Raw genomic sequence first — 24,932 nt, 5'->3', positions numbered from 1 at the left:
TCACTGTAGTGCAGCTCCGAAGGTATAAACGGAGCATGAGAGATACAGGGCCGCCACACTGAACGGCACTCCTTGGGCTGGATCTGCTCGTTGGAGGCAATGGAGTCCCAACTGGGAAGCCAGCTGCCCTCCTGGGAGATGGGACGCAGGGGGAAGGTGATGCAGAGAGGTTTAAAATGCATCTCCAAGGCCAGTTTGGCCGAGTAACCACATGCCGCTCACGAGATGAGCGCTAACTGAAACATTCCTTCTGAGGGCGGTTAAGCCCAGCAGCTCACAGGTGTAGCCAGCACCTGCTCTGACGAGGGACGACTGCAGGTTTGCACACGAGGCTGAACTCGTGACGTCACTAGCGTGCATGGTGTGAAGCACTTTACTAACACCTAGAGATTGACGGCCAAGCAGCAAAATGCCCAGCCCCTTCATGATGTCACAACTAGAGCAATACCGAGCCCCCGCGGGCTGCCAGTATTTACTGACCTGTGAGCAAATATCAAACACCGCGCACTCGCCGTGGGCAAAATCCTTTCATTCTTTCCAGATCCCCCAGGGGAAGCAGTATTGATGGCTTTACTACTAGCTTACACGTGCTGTGCGGGAGGGCCAGCACTGCCATCAATACCGTCTCTGAGCAGAGTCAGAAGGTCACCCCAGTACGGAGGAACATCCACACTGACCTCTCCACCCACCCGCTCTGGGATCCTCGTCGAGATCACCAGCCCTGGCTATGAGATTCAAGGTCATCCACATCACAGTAACCGGCGTTACACCCACCCCCAGGCCCCGGTGACATTCAGAATTTCCTCTTATGCTGCTGCAGAGAAGGTGCCAGCAGGAGCACTAGAGGGCCAGTGACTACTGGCCTTTGAACCAACATGCCTCAGACCTTCTGCGAACAGGGTTAGATGTGACACCCATAAGAGCATAAGAACAGCCATATTGGGCCAGACCAAAGGTCCATCCAGCCCAGTGTCCTGTCTTCTGACAGTGGCCAGTGCCAGGTGCCCCAGAGGGAATGAAGAGAACAGGGAATCACCAAGTGATCCATCCCCTGTCGCCCATTCCCAGCTTCTGGCAAACAGAGGCTGGGGGCACCATTGCAACACTAGGAGCCCCCCAGAGCCCAGCCCGTACCCGCCACCAGTGCTGAGTGGCACCACGCCATTTGCTGGGGGAGTGGAACCTCGGGGAGCAGCAGTGATACATTCTACTAAACAACCAATACATCTCAGGGTAGGTGGCAGCTCGAAACATGAGCCGAGTGCTCACCACTGGGCATCGCCCAGTGAACTCTGCCATCCAGCATCTCACTGCAAACGCTGCGCTGTCAATCCAAGAGCCAGCTACAAACCACACCAGAGCATTAGACAACGAGGCAAAGCCGCAATTGGTTCTGTGCGCGATTTGCTCACAAATCCATGAGCACTTCATACAGTCTTGTGTTCTTCTGCTCAAACCACCATGTTCTCACTAAAAAGGTCACCGTGGGGGGGGGTGCTAGCCTCCTCTTCCAGGTAACTTCCCATGCCACCCCCTCCCCCCCTTACAGTTCCCATGGGGTTCTCAAGGGATGGGGGCATGACTTGGATCAGAGCTGGGCAAACACCAGATTTTTCAGTGCAGTGCGGCGCAGAACATTTGATTCCAATGTCGTTAATGTTTGGGGGGGCGGGAGGAGTAAAATATACTTTAAAAAGACATTTTGAAATTATGTCACTACGAACCAAAACAAGACATTTTGTTTTGAAAACGTCAAAACAAAATATTTCTATTTCTTCAGAATTGTTTGTTTCCAACCAAAACAATCTGGTGAACTAGATGTGAATTTGTGAAATGTTTTCATGTTGCCAAATCTGCACTTTTTTGCAAAACAAAAAAAAAAAAGTAGTAGTAGTAGTAGTAGTGGTGGTGCATGAAACGCTTGGCCCGGCTGAAGTAGGAGGAGTTTGCGGCGCGAGCGCGCCCTTTTCCAGAGGATCACACAACTCAGGCGCGTGGGCCCACCCACACAACCACAAGACTCCTCTGCTAATGAGAATCAGGCCCAAGCACTGAAGAGTAGAAGACACTAACCATCACACCTGCCCCTTTCCACTCCCCACCGAGATGGACCCACAACCCAGTGCCCTCAGTGCCAGGGAAATCTGGATCCTAACCTCCCAGCAGGCCCTTATCACTACCATGGGCCACACCAAACTCTGGGTCCAAACACCCCAGAACCTAGGCCTGGACTCATTCCACACTTGCCTTCAGCAGTGCCTGGCATTTCTTCATAGAGGCTTTAACTCTGCTCCTCAATGGGCCAATCCCGCACAGAGCAGAACCCTCCTACTAGGCTTTCAGGGAGTCAGGGGTGCTCAGCACCTCACAGAATTGGCCTCAGGAGCTGGATTCCTCAGCACCAGGCGCCACAGGAGCACGGCCTCTGTGATCAAAAACTAGCTGAGCAAACTTTTGCCCAAGCCGCAGCAGCCACCGGCCCGGACCCCACGAGGGGAGCGTCGGTGCCAGCCACCCTGACAGGCTACATGGGCTGGCAGCACACGTTCTCTGCACCATCACCTCCCCAGAGACAGACCGGAGTTAATTACTCCTCTATGGCGTCTCCTCGCCCACAAGGACAGCAACTGCCCCATTAACTGGAACGCTCCCTGGGCGCATTAACAGACTGCGAGGGCCACAGGGGCAAGGCAGGGAGCGTGGGCCATGGACATCTGTGCTGGCAGGAGTTAAAGACTGTTTGATTGGAAGGGTTGTAAAGAGTCATGAGAGAGGCTTTATTTACTCTTGTCACGCCCTGCTCCCGGCAGGAATACATGGAGACGGAAGGCACAGGGTGCCTCTGCCTGACTCCCCACTGTCACGTACCCTCCAGGTCGGCAAGGTCACCAGTGGGTGGGAGAAGCCAGAAGACACGTACATATTGTCACACTTCAATTTTATGCACCTAGGAGCCTCAAAGCACACACTGCAATCCCGGCAAATACAACAGGCGCCACCGAATACACCGCACAGTCACACCCCGCTCATTTCCAATGTAAATCCAGCCCACAGGCTCAGCTTTCGTACTAATATGATTCACCAGCAAACCCCCTTGCTTTTGGGGCCCAGGGACAGAGAAAAACCAAAAAGAGCTCCGTGTACAACAATTTATGCACATGGCAATGCAGTTAGTATTAGCTGGGAGAATGGAGGGTCCCCCTCCTGCTCCTCTCTTACCTGGGATGATTGAAACAGTATCTTTCTCCCAGGACACAACGCTAACATATTCCTGCACTGAAGAAGGGATGAGGCACTTGAAGACAGCCACGTTTCCACGCATTGACCTTTGATCCTCCACCCGGACGGTGTAAGGTTCCCTGAAAACTGCAGAGAGAAAAGCAGACGACAGTCAACGCACCGATGCCAAGTTGCACTGGGCACAAACACATTAATTTAAACAGTTCCCGTTTTTTATCCCACATTTTGAGCAGCTCCAGCGTTTGCCACAAGGGACGAGCTGGAGGGAGAGTGAATTCACATGTGCACGTGTCTCTGGGGGTCTCAACATCCCATGTGCTCACGGGGCCCAAGCAGGAGAGAGATTCCAAGAAGTATCGTTTTCTGGGAACGGCTCTGAAGTGGGGCATTTAAACGATTGCGTCGGCCGGTAAGGAGGTGCCACACCAACCCACACCTCTCGGTACAACCCACAGTGGGACATAGCGACAGACTATAGCACAGCAACAGGGGGTCACTTCCTCCCATGCCACTGAAAGCAGCATGGCCCTTGCAATCCCCTCACTGCAACAAATCACATCCCAGGTGCCCCTCCTCCCAGGTACTCGCAGCCCCCAGCCACTTCCCTCCACCACCCGGCCGCTGCCAAGTCCTGGGAAGAGCCCCCTTGGGGTGGGAAGCACCCTCGCTGCAGGGCAGAGCAGCACTTGCCAGCACCTCTCCTCACCACGTGTGGTTCTGTGCCGGCCCAGCAGGGCACAGGGCAGCATTGGGGAGGAGGAAGTAGCTCTCCTCTGGCACCAGAGCATGGCAGGGACTGGCAGAATCCCACAGCAATAGTGCATGTTTCACACTTTAGTGAGTGTAGGCCTGGAGCCAACAATCCCTGCTCTCTCTGGGCAAATTCCTCTGACGGGACCCTCCTTCCTGCCCGGCAGGGGCTCCCATCTGCAGGGGCCACGGGTGCCCAGAGCTCTCCGGATGCAGGCAGCACCTCAGCGGGGCAGGCCTTCCACAAGGCAGGGAAGAATAACGTCTCCTCTTGCTGAAATGCAGCTGGGTCTGGGCAGGAGCTGAGCGTGCATCAGCATTGCTCGGCACTAGGGCACAGGAGGGAGGTAGAAAACGGTACCCTATTGAAACTGGAGAGGAGGAATGCAATTCCCCAAAATGGGGTCTGCCCTCGCAGCGCGACCCGGCAACGCCCACAGCCTGCCCTGGCAGCTCTGCAGCCTTCTCTCTCTGGGGAAATAACAAGGGATTATCCAGACTAGTAGCAGCCCTAATGAACCCTACGAAGTACTGGATCAGTTTGCTTGATCGGCTGAACGTCCCAAGGTCTCTTTGGTAAGGAAACTTGTCAGTGCAACCATTAGGGAGTGCAGGCAGACACACCAAGAACTGGTAATGTTTAAATATCTTCCATTTAAAATTAGCCTAGCATGTGGGTGTGTGATCTTGTCATGACAACATGCCTGCCCCAAAAGACATTGGCTTCTCATTATTCACCCCCTTGGAGAGCAGGAGAGAGGGGGAGAGAGAGAGACACACACACACACACACCACTGGGTCATCTGCAGCTCCCCTGGCCAGAACAGCAACAACCCAATGCGTGTTTTAATAGAAAACACTCAACAGGCACGGGGGGAGGGGGTGGAGAAGGGGGTTTGCTTCCAGCACTGAACGCATCTGTTGGCAGGTGCGGACTCTGCCTCCTCTGAACAGGCCCAAGGAGTATTTAATAAGTAAGACAGGAGGTGATGCTGCTTCTGCCTGCAATTCCTCTCCTCTAAGTGTCCAGCTTTCAGACTTCACAATTTTATTGCAAAAGCTCAAGACAGAAAACTGCTCACAGGCTGGAGGCAAATGGCAGCCCATCCCTCAGGAAGCCCCGGTTAAACTTCCCAGCAGGCTCCACACACCAGCGGCCTGGTGCAGGAGGTGCTGAACTGCAATGGAATCATAGGTGACAAGCTGGCCCAACCTGAGCAGCTGCTGAGAAGATCGCTGGTCAGCAGCAAATGCACCTTCAGAGCACAGCTCCAGGACACCAGCTGGCTTGACAAGCCACCCTCACATGAACATTGGGGGGGTGGAGAGGGGGCTACAGGTCAGACAAACCTCCTTCTCACTCAGTATTGAAACCTATGTGCACGGTGCTTTGCAGGTCCATAGGAGGGCATGCTCTCTGCCCCCAGGAGATGCCATGCCAAGCAGACTACAGACAAACATAGCAGATGACGGGGGTCTGGGAGAAGGCAGAGGGCTGGTGGAGGCAAGCCCAAGAGGACACACTCATTGCTCTGCAGCAGAGAGCAGCTCAAGGACCAAAGTGGATTGGTTAGCAGGAGTCTTGTCAGTTACACAGGAGCTGCATACTCCTTCCTAGATGGTTAAAGGGAAAAAAGTGTCCCTTCTGGTCACCTAGCCAGTCCTCCTGCTTTAGCAGAGACATAGAATCTTACACTGGAATCTCTGTATCAAGCCCTTCACTTCTGCCTGAGCTAGATGGGACCTTTTAAAACCCAGCCAGTCCTGATTTAAAGACTAAGTGATTTAAAGACTCTAACTAGCCCATTCCTGGGTAAGTTGTTCCAAGGGTTAAAAATTGCACATTATTTCTAGTCTGAATTTGTCTAGTCTCAGCTTGCAGCCATTAGATCGTGTTGTCTCTGTCTGCTAGATTAAAAAGCTGTTTTCCATCAGAATCTCTGCCCCACGTACTTCTAAAACTGTGATCAACTCACCTGATCCCTTCTCTTGGGCAAACTAAGAACAGATTGAGCGTCACAAGTTCCTTGCTAGAAGGCAGGTTATACAGACCTTGAATCATTCCTGGTGCCTCGTCTCTAAAATCTTCAGGTTTTCAACATTACATTTCAGTTTACTGTGTGTTTGCTGCTTTACGTGGTTCAGGGGATTGCCATTACAAGGCTACAGAAGAAGAGTGTTTGGAGACAGGATTTCAGTAATAAGAGGATAATTAATTAGCATACGGGAAGCAGGTGGGAACAGAAGCACGCTCGTGAGAAATAGAAGTTGGGATTTTTGCTAAGTGTTTCCAACTATCCTAAAGCCAAACTCATTCTAACTGTCACGGACTGAGCTGTCCCAGTGACATCTCGAGGAATCCTGTGAGGAGGTACCATGAGTACCTACTGAATGAGAAGGGGTGGCACTGGCCTGGACTACCAACCAGGCCTAGCAGCTGAAAGCCAATTCAGACTTGCAACGCCCACCTTCATACAAGAGATGAAAGTCACAGCACTGCACAGCAGCAGCCTGCAGTCACTCCATGGGGTGCAGTAAGTCTAGTATTTAGAACAGGGAGCTGGAGTCAGGACTCCTGGGCTCCAGCCCTGCCACTGACTCACTGCATCACCCTGGGCATGTCACCTCACCTCAGTGTCTAGAGGGAGGTAACAGGAACCCTGGCCTGCAGGGCCAGGCAGCTGTGACAGGAGATGGATTTTCACCTCTAGAAACTACCTAGGGAACAACAACAAAATTGAATCAGCCACTCAGCATTTGCTTCCCGTGAACACCCTGGCACAGCTGGCCCCTGGTGGGAGTGTCTGCAGAAACAGCGCATTTTAAGTCATTACTAGAGAGTTGGAAGGGTTTTTTGGTGAGGGGGTGAAACAGGAAAAGAATGTTGGACTCCAGCTGCGAGTATTCACTCTGGAAACCTGACTGCAGGTGTGTTGCTCATCCATCTAGAGAGCAGAAGCAGGACCATGTGGCCACCGTGCCTGATGCAAACTAAGCAAACAGCTGGAACGTTGGATACTCTCCAAGGGCTGGGAGAGGGGGTCCTGCAGCAGGGAGGCAGCTGCCAGCAGAGTTGTGCCAGCTGCTCTTGTTCTCAGGCACCCACCCATCTTGGCTGTTGGGAAAGCATCAGTTACAACAGCACCCTCCGCATACTTCCCCTCTGCCTGCCTCATGCCAACTAACAGAGCCCACCCCCTGGTTCCATCCCTGCTGGGAGCAATTTCACAGCGTGGCCTAGTGGACAGAGCATTGACTGCGATTCAGGAGACCTGGATGCCACTGGCAGACTGGGTGACCTTGGGCAAGCCACTGCACTTCTGTGCCTCAGTTTCCCCATCTGTAGACTAGGGATAATGACTCCTTTGTAGGATGGCTGAGAAGTTGTATAGAAGTGCCAGGTATTGGCTGTATGCGGTGTAGCTGTGTCAGTCCCAGGATGTTAGAGAGGTGGGGGAGGTGATAGAAGTTGGTCCAATAACAGATATTACCTCACCCACCTAGTGTCGCTAGGTATTATTACTACTCATTAGACAGCAACAGTTAAACTTCCACGCAGCCTCCACCAGAGCTGGGCTGACACAAGCTGCAACATGTCACACGTCTGACCAACAACATTTATTTACATTCCCCTCCCTTAAACATACAACCCAGTGTACTGCTCACTCCCGTCTGCTTTGGTTTAGAGCTTAACTGCTAATGCTGGTAAATAATTCACTCTCTGGGCAGGAGGGGGTTTCAGGCCAGTTTACTTTGCAGTATCATGAATTAAAATAAAAACTCCCTTTAGTCTGTTCGCTGTGTTCTCTGTGCCAGCCCTGGTTTTAATAGGTTACATAATGAAGTCATTCCTGGGCTATTAGCCCTCCTCAGCCTGGTCAATAATTTACTATAATCACTTTGGAAAGCAGCACTTGGCTATATTCCTCCTCCTTTTGTTTTCTTAGACGTCTTGGGGTGGTTGGCCTGGAGCCTGCAATGCAGATATAGGGGTTTAGGAAGGGGGGTTAATGAGGTGGGGGATTCTCCCCTTGGTGGGACCTGCTGAAGGACTCGACAATTATACAAGACTATTCAGGAGTTACTATAATTGATGCTAACAGAAGTTTGGGAATGAAGATAAACCCTCATGCTGCAAAGCTGGAGTTCATCTCTGACTATGGGGGTCAGGATGAGACCTTCACGGGGCAGATTATCCCCCATCTGCTAGCTACTGCATGGTTTCTTGCACCTTCCTCTGAAACATCTGGCTCTGGCCACTAGTCCCTCTAATCCAGCGTCTGGTCTCCACAATAGGCCTGGTGCAATCTGGCAATTCTAGATCTCAGTGGCATGAACAACCTATGGTTGAAGAGAAGATGCCTCTGGCTTTCTCCATTGCTCCCCAGCTCTGGACTCCAAGCCTGCTGTCCTGCTACTTCAATCGCTGAGACACACGTCTGGGTAGCAATCACAGAACCATAAGGGGCTAGCAGGCATCACAAGGGTCAGATAGTCTAACCCCACCATGATGCAAGGTTTCTGTACCCACATCCCACCACCAGAAGGGCTCAAAGATTGCAGTGAATAAAGCATCCCCTCTTGTTCTGCTGCAGGTGGGTCATAGCCCCTGGAAGATAATGAAGAAGTCACTTTTGCATCTACTCTTCCACCTCTACCTAGCTGCAATGTCACCATTAGAACCACGGCCCATGGTTGTAGCTGGCTGGGCTGGACCAGCACAACAGCCCTCTGGGAAAGCCTCATGACCCTTCCCCTCCTCCCTTGTTCTGGGGCGTCTTCGCAGGTGGATGGAACTGAGGCTTTTGTCCCCGTGGGACATCGCAGGGCCTGGTTCTCCTAATATTTGAAGGGGCTTGGCCTTCGCCAGACAGGGATCAGTCCTGGAGACCCATGGTCTCTTGTTACCATCAGCTTCCCCCAGAGCCATCCCCAGTTTGCAGCACTGGGATGGCCCTCAGCTCTCGTCCTCGCTAATCACTCGGCAGATCTCTCCCTACCAACAAGTGTTCTAAATTATTGTTTGGTCTTGGCTTGGGTAGGGTGCAGTTTTTGAAACATTATTGACACTCTGCCTCCTGTTTGTCCAACACCCTGCCCTCATTTCTACTGCCGATAGTGACATCGATCGATCCTCTTGCAATAGACCATTACAGTCCCAGTTCCACGGCCTTGCCAACACGCAAAACCACATGGCAGCTGCGTTTTAGCCTACACACTCACAGGCTCCACAGGGCACAATTCCTGCAGGAGTGACAACAACATCCCCATAAATACTGTATTCATCAGGTCAGGAAGGCTCAGTCAGTAAAACACCCCGCCAGGCCCAGAGGTCACAGGTTCAAGTTTCACCCCAGGCTGTCTGCTCTGTTCTCTGGCACAATACTTGGGGAGAAAAGCTAAGCTCTTAATAGGAGACTAAATCCTTGTGCTTTCCATGGGCCACGTCCAAGCTACAGAGCCCACATGACAGATTCTTAGCACAGTCTTTTTTTCCTTGAGAGACGGGTAAGTATCATCATCCTCATATCACAGATGGGAAGCAAGGCAGGAAACATTAAGTGACTTGCCCAGGGTCATGCAGAGAATTAGCACAAGAGACAGGACTAGAACCCTGATCTCCTGTACCCAGCCACAGGACTCTGCGGTCTCTATCCCATTTCTTGGAAACGGTGCAAGACGATACCCAAGCACCCTGGCGAATACACTTCCCAAGTAAACAGTCTAACGTCCATGGCTGAGTACGAGCCAAAGCTGAGCCCAGACGCTGCCGCCGTGGCCTGCACTATTGGCACCTTTACGGTGAAGGGCTGCAAGGCAGACGCAGTACAAAAGGTACCAGGTAAAAATGGAGTTATTGTCTGTTCTGGTTGCTGGCACACAAGGCAGTGCCCAGTTTGGGCCCTTGCTATGACCTGCTCTCTCTGCAGACGCTGGTGCTCACGTGGCAAAAGGTGCTAGATACTGCTCTAAACCCACTGATGAGGACCCATGACCTGAAGATCCAGGCAGAAGGGCCCTGGAGCTCACTGCTGGCCACTGCACTGCCTCCAGGCCTGATCCTGTGAACGGTTATTCCCATTCACATGCTGACTCGTACGCATTGGCCCGCTGGAGATTGAGACACTCCACCCCAAGCCTTGGCAGGAGCAGGTCACTCTCAGCTAGGACTTCCTCAGGTCTTCTTCCAAGCTCAGAACAGCCGCGCTTGGCTGCCCAGAGGCGCTCCAAGTGCCACAAGGCTCAGTGAACACACATCTGCACAGCACGCTTGGCAGGGGACAGGCATTCATTTACTCGGAGGTGAAGTAACTTGCCCATGGCCACGCAGAGAGAGCAGCGGAACCAGGAATAAGACGCAAGCGCCCTGAGTTCCAGCCCTAATCACCAGCGAGCCCTGATGCCACCCTCTTCAATGGTTAATTGATGAAGTGAGCTCACCATATCAGCCACTTTAGGCAATTCCAGGGCACTGGAGAGAATCAGTCGGGACACACAAATGGGCTAATCATCGTCACAAACACAGAACGCCAGAGAACCCACCAGCACCCCACCACCACCTCCAAGCCCCGGCCCCGCCCACGGCCCTACCTGCTTTAACGCGGATATTGGGGCTCCTGATTTTGCCTGCCGAGTTCTCCGCGGTACAGAAGTAGTCATTGTCGTGGATAAAGCTATTGAAGGCTGATGGCGAGAAGGGGTAGAGCTGCAGAGTCCCGTTGGCATGGACATGCCGGATGTGCGGTACATCATAGATGTCGTCCCCTGTGGCGAGGTACCAGCGAAGGGCGGCGCTGGGCGACCCTGCTGCGGGGCAGGGGATCACCACCCCGACTGTGCTGGAGAAGGTCACCTGCTGGATAGAGTCGTTCACAAAGTAGAGACTGGTTCCAACATCTTCAGTGTGTGCTGTGGAGAGACCAGAGCCAACAGCAGGGAGTTACTGCAAACATCCAACTCCTCTTGCCTGCAGAGCAACGGCTTCCCAATGACATGTCCTGGGAGCAGGGCCAGCTCCAGCTTTTTTGCCACCCCAAGTAGCAAAAAAAGCCGCGATTGGCGGCACTTCAGCGGCAGCTTTACTACCACCGCTTTCTTCTTCAGCAGCAATTTGGCAGCAGGTCCTTCCCTCCGAGAGGGACTGAGGGACCCACTGCTAAATTGCCGCCAAAGACCCGGATGTGCCGCCCCCCTCCGTTGGCCGCCCCAAGCACCTGCTTGCTGCACTGGTGCCTGGAGCCGGCCCTGCCTGGGAGCCTTCCTCAGGCAGCGGCAAACAGCCCCAAATGGAGTGGGTAGATTGGTGCATGAACACAGTGGCCAGGTACTTCTCGCCTCTCCTCAGCAGCTGGTCCAGGGCTGAGGGGATGCCTTGGCAATCCCAGCCCTTTCCCAAAATCGCTAGGACACCTATGACTAACGCAAGCTACATTTCCCAGGATGCCCTTGTGTGAGCCTCCCCACAGGTAGAGTCACCTGTCCGCCCCCTCCCCCTGAGCCAGCTGAGTTAGAGAGGGAAGAGGCAGCCATGGGTCATTGGACACCTCCTGAGAGGTCTCCTCAGACAATGGGCCCCAGAAACAGCCAGGCAGAACTCTCAAGCGTGGGGACGGTTTTGTGACAGGAAGCCGTGTGAGAGCAATGGGGCTTTGCCAGTCTCCAAGGGAGCAGCTCTTCACAGCCAGGTCTTGCAAACTGCAGCCAAGCCCTGGAAGAGGAGAAAAGTCTCCCTCGACCTTCCTCCTCCTCTAGTGCAGGCGGAAAGGCCTTTCCCTCCCAGCTCCTCCTTCCTGCTGCTCCACTCTGACTCCTTCCCACTGACGCCTCAAACCTGGAAGGTGAGGGGACAAGTTTGCCAACAAGGTGCCAAGTCGCTTAGAACCGATTTTTTAAGGGCACTACTTTTACATAGGCAAAAGGACGCTAATATAGAAAGCAGTGATCGGTGTCAGGGTATGAATAGCTCTGGCGGAGAGCACAATCCCTCTGCTTGTGCTATAGCAGGACCAATAAGCAAATAACTACTCTACCACTGGTTTAGAATGAGTCACAGGGGACCCTTCATCACCTCAAACTCTTCAACTTTGTGGGGATGGAGAAGAGAGGGAGAAGGGAAAAGAGTCTCATCTGTATTAATATTCTTAGCTTAGCTTTTAGCTGCCCCTCCAGGGAGAATGTTTCATGACTGCTCATTTGAGAAAAGGCCATTAAAGCGTTATTGGCCAGAGCAACTCACATCACATCACAAAGCAATGATGAGAGCATCAGCACCAGCCTCCATTGAAAAAATAATATTTGTGTTTTCATCAGGATGGGTGTTTGGAACCACGCTCCTTGCCAGGGGTAAGTGTCACGTCGCCAGCTGGCTCAGGCTTTCCTGAGCTGACAGGGGGAAGACAAATGCTGGAGTGTTATTTTACTTTACACAACAGAATCTTTAACGTGCAGGTCTCCCTCTCAGTGACAATAATAATAACGGAACAACACTTCTAGAGAACTTATCAGAGCAACTCCACAGAAGATTAGACATCATGGCACTTGAGTTAGGTATTCTTGTTTTATAGAGCTGGGGAAACTGAGGCACAGTGAAGCAACGTGCCCATGGGGTCTTAGTGAATCAGAGGAAAGGAAGAACCTAGGAGTCCTGGCTCTAGTCTCCTGCTGTAACCACCAGAACATGCTCTTTCATTGAGTTGGGAATACAACCAAGGAACCCTCTACTCCACCCACTAAACAATTCCCCCTCTTATTTAATCTCCCTTCCGGAGATGGAAATATAATCTCAGTCTCTCTCAGCACCCATTAAACAGCCTGTTTCTTGTTCCTCTCCATGTTTTGAGCAGGAACATCAGCTATGACAACAACATTTCCTTTCTCAAACTACCCAGAGTTCTACTGGCCCAAGTCAAGGATGCTGCAGTCAGTTTTGTGGCTACAAACTGGTAGGAATGAAGGATGAATTGATTAGGAACGTTACTGCTGATTAAACAACAGATTTACAGGTAAAGAAAAGAGGCCCCCCCGTGAGCCCATGCACAGACCGAAAGGAACAAAGACATTTATTTATTTTTTCTCATTGGGCTGACAAATGCTAGGAGACTCGTGACAAACCCGGGGTAAGACAATCTACAGCTGATCCTCTGATGGCCTTAGAAAAGCAACTTGGGCTCTCAGTGGCAGAGTGGCACTAAACACTCACGTCGTGACATCTAATCTCTTTGGGGCAGGGGCCATCTTTTTGTTCTGTGGCAGTGCAGAGTCCAGCACAGTGGGCCCTGGCCTAGGACAGGGGCTCTGAGGAGCTATCGAGATATAAATAATGTCTGAAGGATGGTTTGTTGTGATGAATCAGCATTTCTGCTCTTCTTCCACTCATCTTGCCCGTACACGAGAGGAAAATATGCATTTACAATCAGATGAAGGAAAACAAGCAGAGAGAAAGCATCTGTGTGCTACCATTGTGGTAACATTCTGCATGTGCCCTGAAACACAGGATGGCATGGAGACTGCTCCGCTTTAAAGGTAGCGCACACAGAAAACAGACATGCTTTCTGCTGTGTGGTCCATGTGTCATGCAAGGACCTAGAACCATGAATATTCTGTAGCTCTCTGCAACTCTGGTCCAGGCCACAGTCCCTCTCCCATTTCATCCACCCCCACAGCCCCTCCTGAAATCCTAGAGGGGCCTTTTAGCTGTGTGAGAAGAGGGGGGATTCTAGGAACTTCTTCACATCCCGTCCCTTTTCTCAGCACCCCTCGTTGCACTATTGTAGCAGGGCTCCCCGCTAGTTCCCATGGGCGTTCCACTTGCTCTGCCCAAGAGCAGGCAGAATCGACAGTGCTGACCCCCAGGTGAGTATCCCTACTCGAATGGAAGCCACAATTTGCAGGACATGTTGCCAGCTGTACGATGCGATGATCAGATATCATCCTGCTAGAGAACAATTTTCTCTGCAGACATCACCCTTGCATGCTGGATACACAGAGGGGGTGGGGGGTGGAATGGAAAAATACCTCATAAATAATGAGAGAAATTCAGATTACCAGCAAAGCTTTTTCAGGTCAAAGGGGAAAATGGATTTTTAATAGAAAATGGAAGTTATGGGATTGGTAGTAGTTATGTGACAGACGCATAGAGTTAAATCCATATAATCTCCTTTACCATTTAACATTGAGCACCATCCTAATCCCATGTTTCATAAAACTGTCTCCAAATCACTGAGAGAGATTAAAAATTTAGAAATAGCACTGCAATATTTTTAAACCAGAAATCGCTGCTGGCATCTGGTCACATGCGTTGACCCTAACCTAAATATCGAGGGCATTAATTTATACAGACCTCAAACCCTGGGGTGGGCGTGGTGAAAACGGGACAGTTTCCTATTGGGAGACAATATGTCACTGCCAGGGGCATTGTATTGAGTGCTGGAGACCTGAACTCTGCTGGATGAGAGCTTCACAGGTGGACTAATATGTGGATGGACTGTGCCTAGCTAGCACTGAGGAGCGTCTATTTTGAGTTATCACCGTAAAATCTTCTTAAATCACAGTAAATTACAACCTAAGGTATTGAAATATTAATATCTCCATCTCAGCTGGGAAAAATGAGTCATTTTGTTATCCTCCCTTAGCAATATTTACTAGTCTTGTTCGCTGGACTCTTGAAACTGCACTCTCTTTAGAAGCAGGGCCACTCTCGGCACCACAGAGAGATGCGTTCGAGTAAATGAGTGCTTTCCATCTCATGAGAAGCCAAGGCAGAGTGACCATAAATTCACCCCAACCCTACCACTGAGCCACCTGAAGTTCAGGCTTGAGTGCTGCCCAAGAAACTGCGCAAGCTGACGTTTTCAGCATGTGTATTCATCAAAAAAGGGGCAGTTTGAAATGCTCAATGCCGTGTGTATGTGGCTTTCAGGCCCAAGGCGTTGGCTTTTCCCGCTACATGTGACCCAAGAGCTCAGAGAGGTGGTGGTCACTAACACCCCATTTACACAGCACCTTTCCTCCCAGGGCACTTCACACAAGCTACACACTTCTGCATACTCTGCGATGAGATGCACACAGGAGCCTTAAGTAGGAGTTCAGGACAGAAAGTGAAAGAATATGGAGTCCAGGTCACAATGCAAGAGGAATGTAGTGGGTAAAGTGCAATGACTCCAAATGCACCTGGAGTTGCCATCCTACCCTTTAGCAGGATAGTATGGAAACATTAACTAAAAGTGGTCAGGACCCCCCAGCATCACAACGCCCCCCATCATGCTGAGGCCTTGTGCACCTGTTAGGAGGAAAGAGCACCACTCACTGAACTCCAAATCCTAGTTCCAGTGGCACCTAGAGGGGAGATCTGATGCTGGGCTCGCAGCCCAAATCAGCACAGAGGCAGAGCAGACTCAACTCCCATCTTCCAGATAGCTGAGAAGTCACAGTCCCTGCAGCCTTTGCTGCAGTTGCCATTTGCACACCCCCAAACCAGACAGAGCACATACCCCAAGTTCTGGTAAAACGAGCACATCCTAAATCCCTGCACAGAAAACACAACAACTCCCCAAGTACATGCACATTACCTGGTGCCCTACCTCTGCAAGGCAAACCTAACCAAAGAGGAGCTTGAAATGCAATCCTCCACCTCCTCCCTCTACACCGGGGTATTGCAAGGGGGACATGCAGAACTAGACAAAGGGAATACGCTGAGCCAGGGTGGGGGTGAATGCACCAGCCTTTCATCTCTGGAGACCTGATTTCAAGTTCTGCTTACGTCACGTACGCAGCAACTCTGGCAAGTTTCACCTGAGTCTCCACTGGATATTTGGTGACATCACTGAGCCAACACACATTTCAGGACCATGTCAAGTGTCCAATCAAGGGAGGCTCAGGACTGGACTGTGGTACATCAGAGGAGCGTGCACATCAGCTGCTAGGCTCTGTCCCGAGCCAGCAGGCCATGACTTTCATTTGCCCTAAGCCTGCAGGCTTCTACAAGCAGAGAGGGCAATTTCCCACACACGCCCCAGGTGGTGTAAGAAATAAACCAAAAGGTGACTCAGACTGAACAGGCAGAGGGGGAGTACTGAAATCCACTCAGTTGTGTCCTTTTCCCCAGTGCACTAGAATGAACACTGGCTACCTTTGGTTCCCACAGGCCTTTCAAAATGTAATTCCTGGTCTGGTCAGCAGATTAGCAAAGGCCAAGGAACTGGGTTTCTAGATATTTGATACAGTTTAGTCAGCAAGGGGTGTTTGCAATGCTATAGGGGGCATTGAGGGATTATTTTTAATTTAAGAATCTGGGGAAAGACTCTTTACAAGAAAGAAAAAAAAAGCTACTTAGAATTTTGGTTTCAAGGTGCATAAAATTTTGGGCCTTAACTAACCACCATGTAAACTCACCAGCAGAGTACTTCAGAGTCTCCTGAAATAACCACATACATTTGTGCTTCATTCTCTCCTAGCAAGTTGCATGTAACAGCCTGCCTATTTCAGAGTCTGCTGAATTCACATTATCCAACATACCGCTCAAAACTCACACGCTTCCATGTCAGGAGAATTCTTTCCACAAAGACACTTCCTATTTGATTCTCATGCTGAGCTCAGCAGCTGGTTCAAACGAGGCAGGTGCACTAAGTGTCACATGGGCAGAAAGGAGGGCACCACACTGGACACATATGGTGTCTTGTGGGTGCTCAAGGCATGGCCAGTGGATTCCTAAATTCACAACCCACTGCCAACCTCTGCAAGCTGGGTGAGGACAAAGGCTCCTAGCACAGGCAAACTGGCAAGGCGTGATTGCTATTCCCTTCTGAAGAACACAAGTACCAGAAAATATTAGGGCTGCATGTGTTGATTCTTCATTTACGGCACATAGAGCTTTACACCTCAGCCAGGCGTAGATGCTGGTCTCTTAGCAAGTTGCCATCATGGCCCTGGTGTCGTAAAATAACGACACTGGGCACTGCCAGGACTTCAGTACTGCAAGCTCTACCTCCATGGATTTCATGGATTCCACGTTTCATTTCCAAGATAAATGAGCGCCGTACCACACTGGGGGGCGCAGGGGGGGGGATTAAAAAATGGAAGCAACATATTTCACTGCTTCTAATATTTGAACACAGCGTACACAAAATGCCAACATCACAAATCAGCAGGCAGAGAACTCCAGCAAAATCATACAGGGAAATTATTCCCCCAGTTTAAGTATATCAAGATTTTGACTTGTATGCTCCTCCTGATCATACAGCTTCCAATTCACATCGCCCTCCCTCTCATTGTTATGGCTGCTCTTTAATTTGTATAATCAACCACCAAGCCCTCTTTCGCTAAACTCCCTGCTTGCTAACTGCCTATTTTTATTTTATAGGCAAAAAAAAAAATAAACAAACAGCTACAGTCTACTGAGGGATTTCTAAACTTTAGTGGTCCCTGGGGTCAAATGTTTATTTGCTTTTTGTTTCTAATTGAGCTCTTGTTCTACAGTAGAAATGTATTAAATGGTTGTGCTTTGATACCTAGAAGAATTAAGTATCTGAAAGGTTTATCATGCATTAAGCAATTCAATTTTTATCCTATTATAATGAAACTTCCATTGTATTACTGTCCTCTCCCTGGAATTGTTCCACTTTAACACTTTCAGCACAGAGACTCTTAAAAATAAAATCTCTCTTGAACTGAAAAGAGAAAAAAAATAATGAGGCCATAAGGTGTAGTGCTAATGGAGGCTTTTAATTTGCTCTTCTCAGAAGAGAGAGCTCTGTAGCAGAGACTCTTTGCTGAGGGGCTGGGGCTGAAAATGTGCACAAATAGTAATGGGCTGTGTTGGATTGATTATTTTCGATGTTGGGGGGGGGAAGAGAGACTTTTAGTGCCTCGGAGGGTTATTTGTTTTGGTTTTTCCTTTTTACACAGGAAACATGCAAATCTAGGCAAAGCAGATGCTTCCATGTTCAGTACAGCAGGTCCGACAATAGCAATTTTGTCTAAAGCTCCCAAATACAGATTTATTCTGGCTTTAATACGACTATTTCATATTTCATAATTGACTATCACAACCACGCAGGATGCACCATTAAACCTCAGTAAATATGTTCATTATATTAACATTTAATATACAATAATCGTATTTAAGGATGCAGCCCACTCCCGCTACCTATTTCCTAAGATTGCCTCTTGCTGTTTTCATATGATGAAAGCGATTATTAGAGAAAACGTTTTATATGCTGAAAGTAGCTCATTTTCCATAACATGGACGTTTGTTATTCCATCCTTGGACCAGATGATAAATTAAAAGGTAAGTTACTACAAAAATAAAACACAAAAATCCCTATCAAATCAGAACGGAGGAGCTTTTTTAGCTAACACCATTGAAATACTATAACAAATGGATTGTAATTTCACTACCAATGGTACAAGCAGATGGCTTTCCTTTGCAACTGCATCTATAGTTAGGGACCTCAGTTTCGCACACCCCACATACAGATTTGGATGACACTAGCAATCCCCAATTTACCGTTAATCAAGTGTTGTGTCTCCTTGACACACTTACTTCACAGTCATTTTTTGCTCCACCTGAGGGCTCAAACCGCTGGATTACATTTAATGGAGCATTCCTAGAGGAGAGGAAGGGATTTAAAAGCATCCCTGGATTGAGCTTGTGTTATGGGATTAGAATATTGCTGCTGTCAATAGTCTTTGGGAAGTAAGGACAGCAGAACAAAGCTTTTAAAAAGTACTGCTACAAGCTTCAGCCTTTGCAGTCTTGCCTGCACAAAGAGAGGCTGGCTGGTATGGAAAACATTTGAATATTCATGTAATTACGGCGCTTCTGTGGGGCTGGAGAGCTGTGTGGGGAATGGGGCTTTATCATTTCTCCCCCCGCCAGAGGATTTCAGGGGCTGCAAGGAGTTAACATCACTAATTATCAGCTCGGAGCTCCCACTGCAAGGCTCCGCTGCCCCCATTAAAAAGCCTCCGCAAGCAAACTCCGAGTTGGGGCTCCTGGGCTTTGATTTTGTCCTTCAGCCAGAAGTAGCGGCGTCACCCCCGCTCCGAATCGAAAGCCCAGATCCATGTTAATGGAGCCCAGCGGTACCGTGGCCACACGGGGCTCGGCAGCAGGTTCCATCCGAAGAGGAGGCGCCCCCGGGGGAAGAGGGTGCGGGGGGTGGCAGAAGGGAGCGGGCAGGGCCCCAAACACCCTCCTCCGCCCCGCCGCGGGCAGACGTCTCGAGGGGGGGGGTTGTTTTAGTGAAGCAACGACCCCCTTGAAGAGAGACCCTTCAGCCGGGGGGGGGCTTTACAAATGCAGCGCTACCAGCTCCCCCTAGCCCCCGGGTTTAGCGTCCCGTCCGGCCGCACTGGGCAGAGCCCCACGGACCTGCCCTACCCCGGGAGAGGAGAGGAGAGGGGCGGGGGGGTGCCCCCTCCCGGGATCAGGTGCATTGCAGCCGGGGCTGCAGGTCTGGGCTTGCCCGTCCCCTGGACCTTGATTAGCCCCATGGCAACCTGAGCCCAGAGCCCAGCCAGCCCCCTGGGTACTCCCGCTGGCCAGCCGTGTCCCGCCCCCCGCATCTCCTGCCCGGTGCCATTGCACCGTCACACTCATTAACTGTCCCATTAATGCAGGGCGCCGCAGCGGGGCTGGGAGCCCCCCGCGGTGGGCACGTCGGAGCTGACCCTGGGGAGGCCGCTGCACAGCCCCCCGCGCCCCCCACCAGAGAGGATCGGGGCTGGACGGGACCTCGGGGGTATCGAGTCCAAGCCCCTGCTCAGAGCAGGAGCAGCCCAGCAGCGGTTCCTCCTGACACCCCCCCCCCCCCGACACACACACACCGGGGACCCGAAGGGGTGAAACGCAGCGGGCGGCATCCCAGGGCAGGCTCAGAACCGGCCCCGCTTCCTCCGGGGGGGGGGGGCTCACAGAGCCACTTGCGAGAGCCCGAAACTCCGAGCCCCGTGGGGCGCTGCCCCCCCGCCCCAGCCCCAGCCCCGCGCTGCTGCCCGGCCCCCGGCATCACCCCCCGGCTGGGGGGCTGCAGCTCGGACAGCTGCAAGAGCAGCATCCAGGGACTGGCAAGAGCACTGGGCTGGGCGCAGGCACCCCTCGGCCCGCCCCCTTTGGCCGCAGCACCCGGGGAGCCGGTCCCTTTTTTAAAACCGCACAAGGGGCAGGACGGGAGCCCGCTGGCCACAGAGTAACACCCCCTCTCCGCCACCCCGGACGGGACGTACCTTTTTGCAAAGAGTACAGCAGGAGAAAAGTTACCAGCCACATGCCATAAAGAGCACCTATTTTCTCTGGGATGTAGTGCAGTTCCTTGCAGCGCGGCGCCCAGACGTGCCGTGCTCCCTGCCTTTCCCAGGACTATCCAGGTTCAGATGCTCACAGCTGAGCTCCCAGCAGCTCCTCCTTCCCCCTTCTCCCTAGCTAGTGTCATCCGGAGGGTGGGCAGGGCTGCCTGTGTACTCCCCGCCCACTCAGCATGCGTTGGGGGGTGCAGCCTGGCCCTTGGCAGTTGCCACTTGGTACAGGGTGTGGATATATTATCTATTGTATCTGAACAGTGGGGGGACATTTTCCAGATTCAATCTCTGTGCGGTAGGGGACGTGATCATGTATAAAATCTTGTCATTTGCACACACATACACGGGCTCCTTTATTAAAGGGAAAGACACTCAGCTCCCTGGCTCTAATTGTACAGACCAGCATTTCACGAGAGTACGCAGAGACACCTGCTTGCACTAATGCCTGGGGCCAGCTTGCACAGGTTCAGGGCTTAGTACCTGTACAAACAGATGGTGCACACACATTCATCCTTCCCCTCCAAGACCTGGCAGCACCCGGCAGGTCACTCCAACGTGCATGTGCACACTTGAAGAGGTGGCTCATAAGATGGTCCCCCCTGGGCTAGGGCTGTTCACACGTATAAAGTGAAACATGCATAGAAGGCTACAGAGTGTGTATATATATATATATATAATAAAAGAGAGAGAGGGGTAAGATACAGATTGTTGTGGAGACGGTGGTTGTGCCCCATGAAGGGAAGTTGGTTGAGCACTTACGTAGAGCGATTCGGAACAGACAGTTCTAGTTCTCTCTCTGAAGTGTGTATATACACACCCCGTTCTGCTTATCCATCCCTAGAAGCTGCATTCACATCAGTCGTTGCCCTGTTGCAGCCCATTCTGTTCCCCTTCTCTCCCATGTAGGCTGTAACCCGCTTTGCCCACCGCTGTGGCAATTTGGGGGACAGAACAACTCCTCCCACTACAAAAAGGCACCACCCCCACTGTTTGCACTTAGGTAAACTCTCCTTTAACTTGTTAGTGATACAGGGCCTAGGACAGTCAATTACGCAGATCCTATTCCAGCCGACAGATGGCCAAGTTCAACCCTACTGTGCACCTGGCCTAGTTACAGCACTGCTGAACTAGTCTGAGAATGCAAGAGAGCTGGATTTTCATTTTATTTTTTTCTAAAAACAAAAAATGTCCCCCCCCCCCTCGAGGAATTAAAAAAACAAAACAAAACTAGATTCTGATGAAAGTGATTTGGCATTTTTTGACCAGCTCTAGTTCCTACTAATTCTTAATGTTTCTAGAGCTCTTTGTACATGCTGGAGAACCCCTAGCAAGATAACCCCACACCATGCTCCCAGGAGGCAGGTAAGCATTATCCTCCCTGCACAGCTGGGGAAGACAGAGGCACTGGGAGGTGACATGACATAAGAACACACAATAAGTCAGTGATACCAGAACTCCAAGGTTCCCAGTCCTGTATCCCCTGGGAGCTTCTCTCTCCTTTTTCACCTGCATTGACACAGCCTGCATTCTCCTTTCCTTCCCCATTTAGGAACATCTATCACCCCCAAAGGGTCAGTCATCCACCCCCACACTCACAGAGTGTGTGAGAACAGCTGTTTGCACCTCCACCAAGCCTTTTGTCTGCAGATGTGAGCTGGCTAAGCATGGCACTGAAAGGGTTCCTTGCCTCCCTTGTGGGCTCAGCCCTCCAGCTAGGTCACTCTGAATTCAACCCTCTTCAAACAAGAGTCCCAACAAAAAGCTTCTTCAGCCCACCCTGCAGGCTGGACCCCCAGGCCCCCCTGTAAGCCTCTCCACTCGGGGACCTCAGCCCAGCTCCCAGGCTCTCTCCAAGGCCTTCTGCTGGAACCCACCTTGCTCCCTGGACATCTACTGCTTCCAAACTGAGTTCTCGGCCTTTTGATGGGGCCCAGGTGTTTCAAACTGTCACATGACCCCAATTAGCCCCACCCCCTTTGGCTGGGAGGCAGCTAATTATGGGACAGGTGGGACTGACTGAAGAGGGTTGGCTAGCCACAGGCCTCCTGACCCTCCAAGGGGCAGACCAGCCTGTTACAGACTTGAAACAATCCTCACCCACCTTTGCAAAGCATTGTGAGCTCTGCCCATAAGAGGGGCTCTGAGTGCAGTGCGTGCCCCCCCCTCCAGGGAGGACTGCTCTCATTGTATAGAAAGGGACATTCAGGCACAGAATGGCACCTGCCCATGGTCACACAGCAAGCCAGTGGCAGCACCACGTATAGGATCCAGGAGACCTGGTTGCCCTGCCCAGCCCATCCTCCAGCTGCTCGAGAGAACAGTCCTTCATCTGTCTGGGCAAACTGGAGAAATGGTCTGAAGTAAATAGGATGAAATTCAACAAGGACAAATACAAAGTTCTCCACTTAGGAAGGAACAATCAGTTGCACGCACACAAAATGGGAAATGACTGCCTAGGAAGGAGTATGGTGGAAAGGGATCTGGGGGTCATAATGGATCACAAGCTAAACATGAGTCAACAGTATAACACTTGCAAAAAAAAGCGAACATCATTCTGGGATGCATTAGCAGGAGTGTTGTAAGCAAGACACGAGAAGTAATTCTTCTGCTCTACTCTGCGCTGGTTAGGCCTCAGCTGGAGTATTGTGTCCAGTTCTGGGCACCACATTTCAGGAAGGATGTGGACAAACTGGAGAAAGTCCAGAGAAGAGCAACAAAAATGAGGTCTAGAAAACATGACCAATGAGGGAAGATTGAAAAAATTGGGTTTGTTTATTCTGGAAAAGAGAAGACTGTATGTAAAAGGTTGTTACAAGGAGAAGGGAGAAGAATTGTTCTTCTTAACCTCTGAGGATAGGACAAGAAGCAATGGGCTTAAATTGCAGCAAGGGCAGTTTAGGTTGGACATTAGGAAAAACTTAACTGTCAGGGTGGTTAAGCACTGGAATAAATTGCCCAGGGAGGCTGTGGAATCTCTGTCATTGAAGGTTTTTAAGAGCAGGTTGGACAAACACCTGTCAGGGATGGTCTAGATATTACTTAGTCCTGCCTTGAGTGCAGGGGACTGACCTCTTGAGGTCCCTTCCAGTCCTACGATTGTATGAGTCTATGATCCCTCCTGTTCCATTCCTTTTCCTCCACTCCATCCCTGCATGTCCTTGTCTCCCTTTCTGCTCCAAGCTAGTGACTGTGCTCCCTGAAAAAAGCTCTCTCGGGGCTGGTCTACACTACAAGGTTAGGCCAGTGTAAGTACATCACTCAGGGCTGTGACAAAACCACACCTGGGTGATGTAACGAAGCTGACCTAAGCCCCACTGCTGACACCGCTAGGCTGGCAGAAGAATTCTTTTGTGGACCATGGATCTAACTCCCGCCTTTCGGAGAGGGGGATTTACTACAGCCACGGAAGAGCCCTTTCTGTCACTGCAGGGAGTGTCTACACTACAGGCTCCAGCAGCGCAGCTGCAGCTGTGACACGGTAGCAGTTCTACTGTTGACCTTCTGTTCATCTCTCATGGCTTCTATGGCACATTGATGGAATTTCTATAACAGTGATGTGTATTGTAGGGGTGTGTATCTATTTTACACACACACACACACACACACACACACCTCCCTCTTTGCTCAGTCACACAGGCATCCATTACCCCTCTGTGGAGTCCCTACTCTCCCAGAGTTCCTCGGTCCCCAGGCTTTGCAGCCTGCCTGTCCTGCCGGAGAGGCCAAGGCGGAGACGCTGCCAGGGCACAGAGCATGCTGCAGGCTCCACTCCAGTCATTACCTCGGGAGTGGAGGAGCATGTCAATTGCTGGCTCCAGAGCCAACCTCTGCACGTTGGCTACTCAGTGAAGAAATTGATATTCCCGGCCATCCTCAGGGCAACAAGCTCACCCACCTGATGCTCCTGTCACCTCCTCCCCCAGTCGGGAACTCACCAGCAGCTGGGGAAGGTGGGCCAGCTAGCGCAGGGGGCCAGTGAGTCTGAATTACTAGCAGGGCACTTCTGGGGAACCCGTGCCTCTGCCCCTTGCGAATACGCTCAGTCACAGGGGCAGCTTGAATTGGTAAGAACAACACTTTGCACTTCCAGCTTTCTACACACTTGTGCTTTTCTTCAGAGGATCTCAAAGCACTTTGACATGGGGCTTTATTCTGCTCTCACTAGCATAAATCTTGAGGCTAGTGGACTCACTCCTGCCTTACGACAGAGTAACTGAGAACCAAATATGGCCTCTTATCCAAACAACACTCACTCATGTGAGGTAAATGTAAGTAATATATGGAGGTTCACTTCACCTACCACTGAAATGCAGCCACCTCTGGAGTGGAACACAGCAGCTGTTTAATATTACACAGTTAATATGCCACAGTAGTTTAGGTCTGCAAATGAAAAATAACCTATCCAATTGAAACTGCAGGATAGAGCTTGCTATAGCCTCAGGAGCCTTAAAATATCAATAAAATAAGTAACTAATTTAGGGAGGCAGAATGCAATTCCCTGAATTGGAGTTTGGCCAGGGTAAATCTCTCTCCTACAGCAGAGAACTCCCTGAGATCTGTAACGAGCACAAACTATTATTAATAATATGAATTACAGTAACACTTAGAGGCCCCAAGTGAGATCAAGGGCCCAATGTGCTAGGCAC

General features: G+C 51.0%; 1 protein-coding gene across 4 annotated transcripts in view; it reads right to left on the bottom strand.

Moving 5' to 3' along the window:
* DSCAML1 (DS cell adhesion molecule like 1) overlaps window positions 1–24,932 on the bottom strand; it is a 349,813-nt gene that overhangs the window by 324,664 nt on the left and 217 nt on the right. For 3 of the 4 annotated variants that reach the window (XM_039496729.1, XM_039496725.1, XM_039496726.1), the window contains exons 2-3: window positions 10,582–10,899; window positions 3,220–3,366 (exon numbers count right to left, since the gene is read on the bottom strand). In XM_039496729.1, the coding sequence (XP_039352663.1) occupies window positions 3,220–3,366; window positions 10,582–10,899 (465 nt within the window). Of the gene's footprint in view, window positions 1–3,219; window positions 3,367–10,581; window positions 10,900–20,214; window positions 20,743–24,932 lie in introns of those variants that run through there. The other variant, XM_039496727.1, reaches the window with a different exon arrangement.

Source organism: Mauremys reevesii, linkage group 12 (assembly GCF_016161935.1).
Source record: "Mauremys reevesii isolate NIE-2019 linkage group 12, ASM1616193v1, whole genome shotgun sequence".
NCBI lineage: Eukaryota > Metazoa > Chordata > Testudines > Geoemydidae > Mauremys > Mauremys reevesii.
The sequence above is the reverse complement of the archived record's forward strand: the minus strand, read 5'-3'. Positions and strand labels throughout refer to the sequence as shown.